This window comes from Salmo salar, chromosome ssa11 (genome assembly GCF_905237065.1).
Source record: "Salmo salar chromosome ssa11, Ssal_v3.1, whole genome shotgun sequence".
NCBI classification, from domain to species: domain Eukaryota; kingdom Metazoa; phylum Chordata; class Actinopteri; order Salmoniformes; family Salmonidae; genus Salmo; species Salmo salar.
In genome coordinates this window covers 18,371,522-18,385,951 of record NC_059452.1, presented here as the reverse complement: position 1 = coordinate 18,385,951, position 14,430 = coordinate 18,371,522, and the positions used below count along the sequence as shown (strand labels likewise).

At 43.2% G+C, this 14,430-nt stretch overlaps 1 protein-coding gene across 2 annotated transcripts in view; it reads right to left on the bottom strand.

The window, feature by feature from the left end:
- The window catches only part of LOC106562107 (polypeptide N-acetylgalactosaminyltransferase 18), a 102,846-nt gene that overhangs the window by 14,100 nt on the left and 74,316 nt on the right, over nt 1-14,430 (bottom strand). For both annotated transcript variants that reach the window (XM_014126700.2, XM_014126701.2), the window contains exons 7-9: nt 8,182-8,367; nt 3,500-3,637; nt 1,306-1,401 (exon numbers count right to left, since the gene is read on the bottom strand). In XM_014126700.2, the coding sequence (XP_013982175.1) occupies nt 1,306-1,401; nt 3,500-3,637; nt 8,182-8,367 (420 nt within the window). The remainder of the gene's footprint in view (nt 1-1,305; nt 1,402-3,499; nt 3,638-8,181; nt 8,368-14,430) is intronic.

The following is a 14,430-nucleotide window of genomic DNA, read 5'->3' as shown; positions in this document are numbered from 1 at the left end:
GTGCAGAATGTATTAGAGGCATCGTCACAAGAATATGTCAATTAAGTGACATTACAGATTTTGTAATTGGACAGTGAGCATTCTAGGCGTTGTTCTTGACCCTGTTTCACACTGGTTATTTTGGCACTGTGTTTTCTGGGGCTAGCCCGAAAAGTCGATGCTAACCCTAAATGACTGAGCAGGGCCAGCTAGGCCTGGGCTAAGGTTGGTGCTAGCCCACTTTAGGATGTGCAAGTGTAAACACTTGCTTAAGCCCGGGCTAAAATCTCCCTAAGCCCAGGGATAAAATCTCCCTAAACCCAGGGCTAAAATCTCCCCAAGCCCAGGGCTAAAATCTCACCTTCTGCAAACTTGAGAGAAGTCTATTCAGAAACAATAGAACCAAAGCTCTAATAAGAAATGACTGCTGTGCATATTTATGGCAGAAAAATATACAACTAGGTAGCCGTTGTAGAAAGTTATTTGAGTTTCCATTTTGGTTTTGGCTTAACATGTACTAGCACCAAGGTATTTCAGTTTTCAAAACATTATGGAAATTGTTAGAGAAGGTGAGGCTGATAGTGCAGAGGCAGCAGTTGTGCTGAGATAGGGCTGTATCAGGCTGCCAGCCTGACCCAGATAGAAACAGTGTCAGGGGATGCTCTCCATCTCAACAGCGCTGTAGTGGCTTCCTGGAATTATCTGCTAATGCCTGTCTGGAGACCGGGAAAGTATACCTTTTATAAACACTACTGGATTCAGTTTTTTTTCTCTCTCTCTCTCTCTCTCTCTCCCTCTCTCTCTCTCTGATGACAACAAATACAAACACAAAGTGAAGAAAGAGACAAGTTTTGTCTAATCTCTGAGGAAGCTTCCTGTAAGTTTACTCCTACCTGCAGACTTGTCACTTTTGAAGTAGAAACTATCTACAAATGGATTCCACTTTGCATTCTGTCAATACAACTCAAATGCAGCTTAGGCTGAAGTTCAGAAACAAAGCCCATGGTGGATGGGAGCCCTTGGCAGTGAGGTGAATGATAAGTAGAGTCCTGCTGGTCAGCTGGTAGATCCTGACAGCTGCTGCCATTACTAAGCCATAAGAGAGGCCAGACACATGTTTCATACAACAATAGCTCTATAAAAAGGGACCAGTCGTACTGTAGCAGAGTCGTGGACTGAACTTCACTGATAAGCCTCATGCAAGATAAGAAAGGGTCAAAAGGAGGGATAAGAAAAGGCAGACTATAGACACGTGGGAGATTTGACACAGAGACAGAAATGATATAGCAGCGATATGGGCTGAAGAAGGCTCGAGGGGGTTCTAACCTGAGGTGTCATCCCATGACAGAGGTACAGGATGGGGACATTGTCGGTGTCCGGCCCCTGGTCCAGACACAGGTCACTCTTCAGAAAGTTCTTCAGCTGAGGGAGGAGATGCACACAAAGGGAGTCATAATTTGATATGTCACTCAATCGGATAGTTCAGGGAGAGGTTAGCTGTGTGACAGAGAATCAATGAGACCTTAAATTGATTCAAATATTCTTGCTATCACAACGCCCTATTCAATCAAACCAGAGAGCAGGTTTCCGGTATAACTTCAAAACAACACATGGAGGGAACAATTTCTGTTCTTTGCAGAACAACATGACAAAGAACATAAATGGGATTTGTAATTCAAACACAAAGCCTTGTGTTTGCACAGTTATTTCAATCTGTAGCAGCATTTATTTTAAAGATCTAATCAACAGGTTTGTGTGAGGAGAGGGGAGGTACTCTGGAGACTAGGATTGGTGGCTGGGAGGATTAAGATTTGTTTGCCTTGCTGTCCGTGAGGACAGGATTAGGTACGGATATGACATTACAAGGACACAACCAGAGACTGTGCCTGTCAACTCCCCACTGGCACAGGAAGTGTCTCATTCTGTCTGCTGATCATTAAAAAGCCAGGCAGCGACTGAACACGATGGAATAAAGTCTAACAGACAACGTATAACAATTTCACTGAGGTTCCATGAAATGAAAAAAATTATAACGTGCAAGGTTCATGTATGAGTGAATAAAACCTGGGGCTGCTTGTCAGTGTGGTGTGTAGCATAACCTTTGACCTCAAATGCTGTGCTGAACACAGTCTGCATTCTGGATAACGAATTCTATGACAAAAATTATTGACAAGTTCATGAAATGCACCTAGCAAATGCAGTGTAATGAGGATATGCTATTTTCGAACCCACTTACTCCTTGAATTAATTTTAATAAGGCTGACCTATTTTCCTCTCCATATTTCTACCTTTCATAATAACATGGAAATACAGAGAAGGAAACCAACCATAAAATGAAGACTGTACTCCAATGAGACCACTTTTTGGGTGTGTCACTGTAGATTCAGGCATATTGCACTGATGCACTGTGGCCACACAGAACTAAAGCTGTTTGTGTTGAACATGAATTGCTAATATAAATACTGCCAGCGTGCCCTCATGGCCAGAATACAAATTCAGAAACATTTGTCTAGCATTGCTGAGAATTCTATTTGGCCACACAGGCAGATCTCTGTGAGAGGAGGTGACATAAAACAAGCTCTGCTCACCAGCCCCACCACTGCACAACAATTGTGCATACTCAATGGTATACCCTCATGAATACACATTTCACTCTTTCTTACATGACAGTGCACAATGCTCTGTTCGTGTGTGCATAGACTACCCAATAGACAACCTTTTATACACTATGTATACCAAACAATATTGAGTTGTAGACCCCCCCCCCCCCCCTTGCCCTCAGAGCAGCCTCAATTTGTCGGGACTCTACAAGGTGTCGAAAGCGTTCCACAGGGATGCTGACCCATGTTGACTCCAATGCTTCACACAGTTGTGTCAAGTTGGCTGGATGTCCTTTGGGTGGTTGACCACTCTTGATACACACGGGAAACTATTGAGTGTGAATAACCCAGCAGCGTTGCAGTTCTTGACACAAACCAGTGCGCCTGGCACCTACTAGCATAACCCGTTCAAAGGCACTTAAATCTTTTGTCATGCCCATTCATCCTATGAATGACACGCATACACAATCCATCTCAATTGTCTCAAGGCTTAAAAATCCTTCTTTAACCCGTCTCATTCTGTTCATCTGCACTGATTGAAGTGGATTTAACAAGTGATATCAATAAGGGATCATAGCTTTCGCCTGGATTAACCTGGTCAGTCTATGTCATGGAAAGAGGCTTCTGTTTTCTCCCAGAGTCTGAGTTCCTGCACCTTTTCCACATCATGCCCACATCATGTCCAAGCTTTAGTGTGCCAACACTGGCAGTGCACACAAAGACTGAGGCTATGGTAGCCATGTCCACGTGTTTCAGAGCCAAACTGCCACAGAAATGCATCTCTGTGAAATTAATGTATTCCTAACTGCAGTCATCCAAATCGTAACTGATTATTTGTTCAGGCATGGACCGCATGGTTTATTCTGTGGAGGCTTTACTTGACATAGCATTTCCATTTTTGCAGAGGGCATGTTGCTTACCACTCCATATGCAATGGTGTCTGTGTACATCCTCATCTCTGGGTAGATGTTGACCAGGTACCACCGAAACGTCTTACACTGGAGCCTCTTCCTCAGGGCCTTCCTCTCAGAGATATCTCCAATGTCTATTCCTGAGTCCTGCACACACACATGCATGCAAACACAGAGAAACAGTTCGGCCGTGATTGCTGTAAAGATACAAATGCATAAAGATATCATGCATAGGAAAGGGCATATGTGCCAAGCTCTTAGGTGGAAAGAGGAATCAGATTCCCAGTTTCCCTGATTTCAGAGAGGCAAGACTCACTGAGGAATAGTTTTAGTCCGTTTCAATGTGACATAACTCCTGCGAGCCCTCCATGTTCCCTGTATAAAGAACCGCAGGACTAAGTGACTGACTTTAACATAATCTGCCATTTCCTGTGAGTCCTCACGCTGCCACAGTCACACTCTGGCCCAGACTTCCTTCTGCAGCAAGCTGCCGCTCCTGCCCACTATACCCTAATTATCTTAATTGCTGCCTTGCTGACAAACTTAAAAGCTGAAGCAGACCTGATAGATCCAACATCAACTGCAATGGAGGCAACTTGCAGCGTACTGAGATACGATAAATGGACTGACGAGAGTCTAATAGACAAAACAGCAACAGCTGTGACTTGAAATGAAGTAGGTTTCTAATACGTTTGGACAAAATAAATTCACGAGACTAATCCTGAGACCAAATTTCCCTCCAAGCTTGTTGGGTAGAATTGCAGAACTCAGTGTATCGATATCAATTTAGTGATTTGCCTGCTGATGCTCATCTAATTGCTCATCTATTTGAAAGGCGTTTTTACATCATTGTGAGTATTGAGTGCAAACAGGAAAACTATTAAGCATCTAATCAACTCAGACTTTGTTCAAAGAAACACCAGGCATCTCTGCAAATGTATTAGAACATCTATATGTTATACAGTTGAAGTCAGAAGTTTACATACACCTTAACCAAATACCTTTAAACTCAGTTTTTCACAATTCCTGACATTTAATCCTGGTAAAAATGCCCTGTCTTAGGTCAGTTAGGATCACCACTTTATTTTAAGAATGTGAAATGTCTGAATAATAGGAGAGAATTATTTATTTCAGCTTTTATTTCTTTCATAACATTCCCAGTGGGTCAGAAGTTTACATACACTCAATTAGTATTTAGTAGCATTGCTTTTAAATTGTTTAACTTGGGTCAAACGTTTCGGGTAGCCTTCCACAAGCTTCCCACAATAAGTTGGGTGAATTTTGGCCCATTCCTCCTGACAGAGCTGGTGTAACCAAGTCAGGTTTGTAGGCCTCCTTGCTCACACACGCTTTTTCAGTTCTGCCAACAGATTTTCTATAGGATTGAGGTCAGAGCTTTGGGATGGCCACTCCAATACCTTGACTTCGTTGTCCTTAAGCCATTTTACCACAACTTCAGAATTATGCTTAGGGTCATTGTCCATTTGGAAGACCCATTTGGGACCAAGCTTTAACTTCCTGACTGATGTCTTGAGATGTTGCTTCAATATATCCACATCATTTTCCTTCTCATGATGCCATCTATTTTGTGACGTGCACCAGTCCCTCCTGCAGCAAAGCACCCCCACAACATGATACTGCTACCCCCGTGCTTCATGATTGGGATGATGATCTTCGGCTTGCAAGCCTCCCCCTTTTTCCTCCAAACATAACAATGGTCATTATGGCCAAACAGTTCTATTGTTGTTTCATCAGACCAGAGGACATTTCTCCAAAAAGTATGATCTTTGTCCCCATGTGCAATTGCAAACCGTAGTCTGGCTTTTTTATGGCAGTTTTGGAGCAGTGGCTTCTTCCTTGCAGAGCAGCCTTTCAGGTTGTCAATATAGGACTTGTTTTACTGTGGATATAGATACTTTTGTACCCGTTTCCTCCAGCATCTTCACAAGGTCCTTTGCTGTTGTTAGAGGATGAGTTGCACTTTTTGCACCAAAGTACATTCCTCTCTAGGAGACAGACCGCGTCTCCTTCCTGAGTGGTATGATGGCTGTGTGGTCCCATGGTGTTTATATTTCGGTACTATTGTTTGTACAGATGAACGTGGTACCTTCAGGCGTTTGGAGATTTCTCCCAAGGATGAACCAGACTTGTGGAGGTCTACAATTTTCTTGGCTGATTTCTTTAGATTTTCCATGATGTCAAGCAAAGAGGCACTGAGTTTGAAGGTAGGCCTTGAAATACATCCACAGGTACACCTCCAATTGACTCAAATTATGTCAATTAGCCTATCAGAAGCTTCTAAAGCCATGACATCATTTTCTGGAATTTCCCAAGCTGTTTAAGGCACAGTCAACTTAGTGTATGTAAACTTCTGACCCACTGGAATTGTGGGTCAGAGTAGATGTCCTAACCGACTTGCCAAAACTATAGTTTGTTAACAAGAAATTTGTGGAGTGGTTGAAAAACGAGTTTTAATGACTCCAACCTGTGTATGTAAACTTCCGACTTCCGTTTTCTTCACAATACAGGTGTAGGATCTTAATTTGAGCCAGTTTACTACAGTAGGAAAATAATCCTGCTGCAACAGTTAATTATAATTATTTATTATTTTATTTAACTAGGCAAGTCAGTTAATAACACATTCTTATTTACAATGACAGCCTAGGAACAGTGGGTTAACTACCTAACAGATTTTTACCTAGTCAGCTCGTGGATTCGATCTAGCAAACTTTCGGTTACTGTCCAACAACTTTAACCACTAGGCTACCGGCCAATTTATGTGGTTTATAATTAATGGACATTTGTTTAGGGGTTGATATACACTGCTCAAAAAAATAAAGGGAACACTTAAACAACACAATGTAACTCCAAGTCAATCCCACTTCTGTGAAATCAAACTGTCCACTTAGGAAGCAACACTGATTGACAATAAATTTCACATGCTGTTGTGCAAATGGAATAGACAACAGGTGGAAATTATAGGCAATTAGCAAGACACCCCCAATAAAGGAGTGGTTCTGCAGGTGGGGACCACAGACCACTTCTCAGTTCCTATGCTTCCTGGCTGATGTTTTGGTCACTTTTGAATGCTGGCGTTGCTTTCACTCTAGTGGAAGCATGAGACGGAGTCTACAACTCACACAAGTGGCTCAGGTAGTGCAGCTCATCCAGGATGGCACATCAATGCGAGCTGTGGCAAGAAGGTTTGCTGTGTCTGTCAGCGTAGTGTCTAGAGCATGGAGGCGCTACCAGGAGACAGGCCAGTACATCAGGAGACGTGGAGGAGGCCGTAGGAGGGCAACAACCCAGCAGCAGGACCGCTACCTCTGCCTTTGTGCAAGGAGGAGCACTGCCAGAGCCCTGCAAAATTACCTCCAGCAGGCCACAAATGTGCATGTGTCTGCTCAAACGGTCAGAAACAGACTCCATGAGGGTGGTAATGAGGGCCCGACATCCACAGGTGGGGGTTGTGCTTACAGCCCAACACCGTGCAGGACGTTTGGCATTTGCCAGAGAACACCAAGATTGGCAAATTCGCCACTGGCGCCCTGTGCTCTTCACAGATGAAAGCAGGTTCACACTGAGCACGTGACAGACGTGACAGAGTCTGGAGACGCCGTGGAGAACGTTCTGCTGCCTGCAACATCCTCCAGCATGACCGGTTTGGCGGTGGGTCAGTCATGGTGTGGGGTGGCATTTCTTTGGGGGCCGCACAGCCCTCCATGTGCTCGCCAGAGGTAGCCTGACTGCCATTAGGTACCGAGATGAGATCCTCAGACCCCTTGTGAGACCATATGCTGGTGTGGTTGGCCCTGGGTTCCTCCTAATGCAAGACAATGCTAGACCTCATGTGGCTGGAGTGTGTCAGCAGTTCCTGCAAGAGGAAGGCATTGATGCTATGGACTGGCCCGCCCGTTCCCCAGACCTGAATCCAATTGAGCACATCTGGGACATCATGTCTCGCTCCATCCACCAATGCCACGTTGCACCACAGACTGTCCAGGAGTTGGCGGATGCTTTAGTCCAGGTCTGGGAGGAGACCCCTCAGGAGACCATCCGCCACCTCATCAGGAGCATGCCCAGGTGTTGTAGGGAGGTCATACAGGCACGTGGAGGCCACTCACACTACTGAGCCTCATTTTGACTTGTTTTAAGGACATTACATCAAAGTTGGATCAGCCTGGAGTGTGATTTTCCACTTTAATTTTGAGTGTGACTCCAAATCCAGACCTCCATGGGTTGATAAATTGGATTTCCATTGATTATTTTTGTGTGATTTTGTTGTCAGCACATTCAACTATGTAAAGAAAAAAGTATTTAATACGTTTATTTCTTTCATTCAGATCTAGGATGTGTTGTTTAAGTGTTCCCTTTATTTTTTTGAGCAGTATATTTTTGATAAGGGAAAATTAAGTCTGACATTTCAAAGTGGAATTTACAAACTTCGGAAGCCTTTTTAAACCTCAAATACTCTACAAGTTTAAAATGTCCTGCATTGTAGGAAAATTCTCCTGCAACAGGGTGATCAAATTAAGATCCTAAACCTGTACACTAACGTACTACACTATACATCACTCCTTATTTACAAATTACCACTAGTAAGACAATATTCCCCACCCTGACCACTTGCCCACCCTCCATTAGACATGGTTCAGTAGACTCCATCCAGTTAGCAGCTGACAGACTCTCACCTCCTGGGGGATGTTCCAGGCCATGTAGACATGGCTCTTAAACTCGTCCATCCAGACCTCCGCCACCCTCAGGGCGTTCCGTCTCACGTGAGACGTCAGGTCCTCAGTGTAGGGCTTGTGGGCACGCTCTATATGGGCGATACGGGCACAGGGCAGGACTTCCACACTGCCCCCACACTGCCACACCTGGTATCACACATAAAAAGACAGAGGGAAAAACATGGTTAATCATCAGTTGTGCTAAAATCATGTTGCCGGGCAGGAAAAGACCCAGAGCAGATCTAGAGCTCCAGAGGATGCTCCAGGAGAAAGACTCAGATCTGAAGCCTCTTACTCTGAGGCTGACAAGGCTACATAAGTTCCACCTCTCTACTTGATCCAAAAAGCCTGTCAGATCCAACCAGGAAGAAGAAAACCCGGAAATACCTCTCCTTGGTCCAGATAGTACTGTGAGGTGTTGAGGGTGCCAGAAGCCTCATCAAAAAGGAGCACCATGTCTTCACTGACATCTGACATGCTGTGTCTGACTTAGTGGGGTAACAGTTTTAATTCCTGATGTGAGATGACATTTGGAGTCCCAGTGCCTTATGCTTAATGTCATGATTAATGGCTGCTAGGAGAGCGAGAGGGAGAGAGAGAGATAGACACACACAGCAAGAGCGAGAGAGGAAGAGAGAAAGAGAGTGTGTGAGAGAATGAGAAAAAGGGAGAGAATTCAGAGTATGTCAGTAACACCATTCCTACAGTATGGCCATATCGCCTGCTCTTTCTTAGATGTAGGGTAATGCTGTGAATCACTGTTGTGATAAAACTGTCTGCTCTTTGTCCCCTGTGGCTCTGTATATCTGTGCTCTGCCTGCTTTTATCTCTCTGCTCCGGCCCTGAAGAGCTCATAGCCTCCAGTCAGGAGCCTCTCTCCTCTCGACTCCCTCCACAGCACAGCACTAACTGACATCCAACCGGGCTCCAACGGGCTAACATTCCATCCTGAGAATTCCTGCACACCGACATTCATTCCACATCTCCTCTTGTCAGGTCCAACACACAAAAATTCACTACAAAGCTCTGATGTTCTTCCAGAGTTCTTCCAGAGTTTCTGGAGAGGAAATGCTCATTCCACGATGTTATCATTTCCTACATTGCTGCCCACAGCACTACCTGAACTGGCATGGAGAGTAGATCCGCCCCAGCGGAGGAGTTTTCCTTCCTCTGTCTACCTATAGCACTCAGGGACAGCCACAGAAAGCTCTAAGTCGTCTATCAGGGGATACGAAGCAGGACACACACACACACACACACACACACACACACACACACACACACACACACACACACACACACACACACACAGACAGACCCAGAAAGAGAAACAAGAGCACACAGAACAACACACAATTACAGACCACAACAGTCAGACTACAGCGTTACAGGAGTGATACAGCTCAATGACGCAAGTCCTGTAATTGATGATGTCTGTGACTGCTGTGCTGTGATGTACTTCCAAGGATAAGGCACTCTGTCATATTCTCTCACAGAGGCGTTCAGTCTTGCTTTCCAGAGTCACCTCCTCTCCTCTGTTTGCTGTGCTCATTTATCCATGGCAAACTAACCAACTGGCAATGTCAACACCCACAGTCCTATTTCCCCATCCAGAGATTCTACTAAACAAACTGAAGGGGCAAAACAGGCATCTGTGAAAAAGTAACATACATGTATGTCAATATTTTCCCCTGACCTGAGTGAACCAAGTGAACTGGTGTTAATACACTACAGACAGAGAACAGACAGAAATCTTCATCAGTCTTTGATTGGAGGTGCAGAATAGGTCCTCAAGAACATCAAACTGCTCTTATCATCATCCTCATCATCATCCTCCAATCTTCTCAGCCCTTATGGCATGGGGCAGAGTATGGACACGCCAGATCCAGACAGATGATGACCTCAGACAGACAGATTACAGACACATGACCTCGGTGAACCTTCTTCAGGAAAACCATTTCACAACCCACTCATTCTCTCTCTCACATGTCAAGACTGTACTTCATGTTACAGGAGCTGTGTATACCAAGCATCACAGAGAATGTGTTATGACATAGTTTTCCAGCCATTGGCTTATTGCATCAACATTGTGAATAGGGTGTTGAACGGAGCAGTTCACAACATTCAGCGTACAACTGGCTTTGGAATCTATGGAATATGTCCTGCCTACAATAACTAATATAGCAAAACAGTCTCAAAGCCTATGGACCTTAACATTAATAAAAAGTCAATTGTTTTACCTGACATTTTAAGTAAATTACTTCTGTGTGACACATAGGCTACATTAATAGTCATTCTATGCAGTATGTGTTAATTTCCATGCAGTCTGCAACTACATTTGCAGTTCCAGAACGTACTTATCAACCAGAGATACCTGTTGCAGAGCAAACTGTAGGTGCATCCTATGTCTCCTGTTTATACACAACATGACTGTATTGTATACTGTTTATAGGGATAAGATAGGGCTAGGATATAAATTAGTCTAAAGCTAGTTATGTTTTAATATGAAAATGTTCATGCTTTCCATACATATCCATACTCATTCAAAAACCTTTAATTTAACAGGGTTATTCATAAACAGTCTTAGAGAGCGTATAACATTTGCATAACTGATCTATAAGCTTCTTCACAGTGTTCAACGATCCCAATTTCTCCATCCAAAAGAAGTCACAATGGCTGCATCTCCAAACTGTGCAGGTGTTATGAAAGAATATGTATGCAAAGCCAAACATTCTCAATAGGGTTGAATGGCAGGAACCTGATTACCGGTAAATTATAATAAATTATTTATATGAACGGCATGACGTGAAATGGAACTGTTAAATTATATGCAATGTCTAAAACTGGTTTCTCTACGGCCTCAGCATGATGAATCAACGCTCAGGGCGGGGACAGACCTATCATTTCTAGGGATGTGCGATATATCGGTGAACATATCGGCAATCGGACGATATTAGCTAAAAATGCCAACATCGGTATCGGCCCGATGTCTAGTTTAACGCGGATGTGAAAATCCGATGTCAGAAGCTGATGTGCATACCTATATAACGTAGGTACATGACGTAAAGAAGCTATGTTAAATGTTGCATTCCTAACCTAGCCCACAATGTCTGCTGTGTGGATCGAGCAGTCAACAAGTCAAGCAGTCATTTGAAAGAGTAAGAACATTTCAGTGAGACAACTCAAAGGCGAAATCCATTAGCGGCAAGATAATGAAATTCATTGCCCTTGACAATCAACCATTCTCTGTCGTGGTGATGTTGACTTTCGCGACTGGTTGAGCACAGGTACACGTTACCAAGTGCGATATTGTTCAGATGTTGCCCTACCAGAGTTACACAGTCATAGTGTCACTGCTATTAGCTTCCCGACATACTATGGTATGCCGTTTGGGACTTTGCGTGTCAAAAAAGATACAGGTCAAATAACACTATTTGACAATAACATTATTTGACGGTTAAATAAGCTTTTAATTTGACACGTCAAATAACAGTTCTATTATAGAATGTTGTGTGTTCTGAATTTGCACGTGCAAGCCAAGCGCCACCACGACTATAAGTAGCACTGTCAAAGCTGTACAAAAAAAGTATGCAAACAAGCACGCCGGCCACAAACGATGTGTTTACAATACCGCTTTAGTAATAAGGCATTATTTGCTCGACCGCTACTTCTGGGGTAGCTAGCTAGCTTTAGCTTGGTACCTAGCTAGCACCAATACAACCAGCCTGAAAACAATGACCAGTAGAAACTGCAGTTATTTTCATTATTCTTAGCAATGTTTTAGGAATCCTTGTAAGTATTAGCTAGGTAGCCACTTGTTGTTCACCTATTTAAATTGAACTTCAGTTCATGAAAATAAATGGCTAGCCAGCTACTCAATCCTGTTGCCCAAAGCTAACGTTTTAAGCAGCCTGCTAGTTTCATCTGGCTAGCGAGGCTTGACCTGAACGGGCTGTGTTGTGAAGCTAGCCACAATAAGGATTAGGCACAATAGCGGAATTTGCCTTCAAAATAAAAGTACCTCTTTGAAAGTGATGCAGAAGTTTACAATTGGTGGAATCATGCCATATTTACACTTGGTAATGTTAAACAAGGTTGGAATGTGAAGCAATGAAATGGGATATCAGTCTACTCGGTGACACCCAAAGAATACAACTGTGAAGAGTTTACGCAAATATTAGCGTTGTAGCGCTTATCAAAAAGGCTTCTCAACAGTTTTTACCCACAAGCCATAAACCTCCTGAACAGGTAATCAAATGACTACCTGGACTATTTGCATTGTGTGCCCCCCCAACCCCTCTTTTTACGCTGCTGCTACTCTCTGTTTATCATATATGCATAGTCACTTTAGCTATACATTCATGTGCATACTACCTCAATTGGGCCGACCAACCAGTGCTTCCGCACATTGGCTAACCGGGCTATCTGCATTGTGTCCCGCCACCCACCACCCGCCAACCCTTCTTTTACGCTACTGCTACTCTCTGTTCATCATATATGCATAGTCACTTTAACCATATCTACATGTACATACTACCTCAAATCAGCCTGACTAACCGGTGTCTGTCAAATCAGCCTTGCTACTGTATATAGCCTGTCTTTTTACTGTTGTTTTATTTCTTTACTTATTGTTCACCTAACACCTTTTTTGCACTATTGGTTAGAGCCTGTAAGTAAGCATTTCACTGTAAGGTCTACACCTGTTGTATTCGGCGCATGTGACAAATAAACTTTGATTTGATATCACGGGACTGTGACTGTGTGAAATCCCCTCCCAAGTCAGCCTATTGAGTGTATTGACATTCACATTGCACTGTACAGCTTTACTTAAGGATTGGGGATCAATGAAATGGGGTATCGGTCTACTCAATATATTTTTTCACAATGTCCTCCTCAGAGTTATCTGACTCCAAAACATCCACGCAGTATTGTTTTTCCTCTGGAATAGTGTTCAATACACATAGGTTGACAATAAATGTGGGTCAATTCACAGTTGTTTCAGAGTCTCGCAATAAGAGCTACGATGCTAATGTTCTCTGGGTGTCACTGAGTAGACTGATGCCCCATGTCATTGATCCACAATCCATAGGTAAGGCTGTACAGTGAAATAAGTATGCTCCCAATGCAATTCTAAAGTATAATATATCCAGTGTGATTTCAACAGATTGTCAAATTAACAAATGATTGTCTTTTGTTGATTTTATATAACATTCCAACCTCATTTAGCATTATCTATTAAATTATGGCATAATTCTACTATATATGTATTAATTTGCATCACTGCTAATGTCATACTTTTATTTTGAAGGCTAACCGCAAAGTCCACTATTGTGGCTAATCCTTATTGTGGCCAGCTTCACATAGATGGGTCCGACAACCGTTAATCAAATAAGAACTGTCTTATAAATTAGGGTTATTTTAGATGACACCTAGCTATATAGTTAGCTACCTAACTATAGCTACTGAAACAGATTGCCATTTTGCTATGTTTTTGGGGAAGAACATTGTTTGCATCCTAAAAGGCCAGCATCCCGGAGTCGCCTCTTCACTGTTGACGTTGAGACTGGTGTTTTGCTGGTACTATTTAACCTGTTAGGGCTAGGGGGCAGTATTGACACGGCCGGATAAAAAAACGTACCCGATTTAATCTGGTTACTACTCCTGCCCAGTAACTAGAATATGCATATAATTATTGGCTTTGGATAGAAAACACCCTAAAGTTTCTAAAACTGTTTGAATGGTGTCTGTGAGTATAACAGAACTCAAATGGCAGGCCAAAACCTGAGAAGATTCCATGCAGGAAGTGGCCTGTCTGACAAGTTGTGTTTCATCTTGGCTATTTTTATTGAAGACTGAGGATCTTTGCTCTAACGTGACACTTCCTACGGCTCCCATAGGCTCTCAGAGCCCGGGAAAAAGCTGAACGATATCGAGGCAGCCTCTGGCTGAAACACATTATCGCTTTTGGCAAGTGGCCGATCAGAGTACTATGGGCTTAGGCGCGTGCCCGAGTCGACCGAATGCTTTATTTTCTTTCGTCTGTTTACCTAAACGCAGATTCCCGGTCGGAATATTATCACTTTTTTATGAGAAAAATGGCATAAAAATTGATTTTAAACAGCGGTTGACATGCTTCGAAGTACGGTAATGGAATATTTAGACATTTTTTGTCACGAATTGTGCCATGCTCGTCACCCTTATTTACCCTTT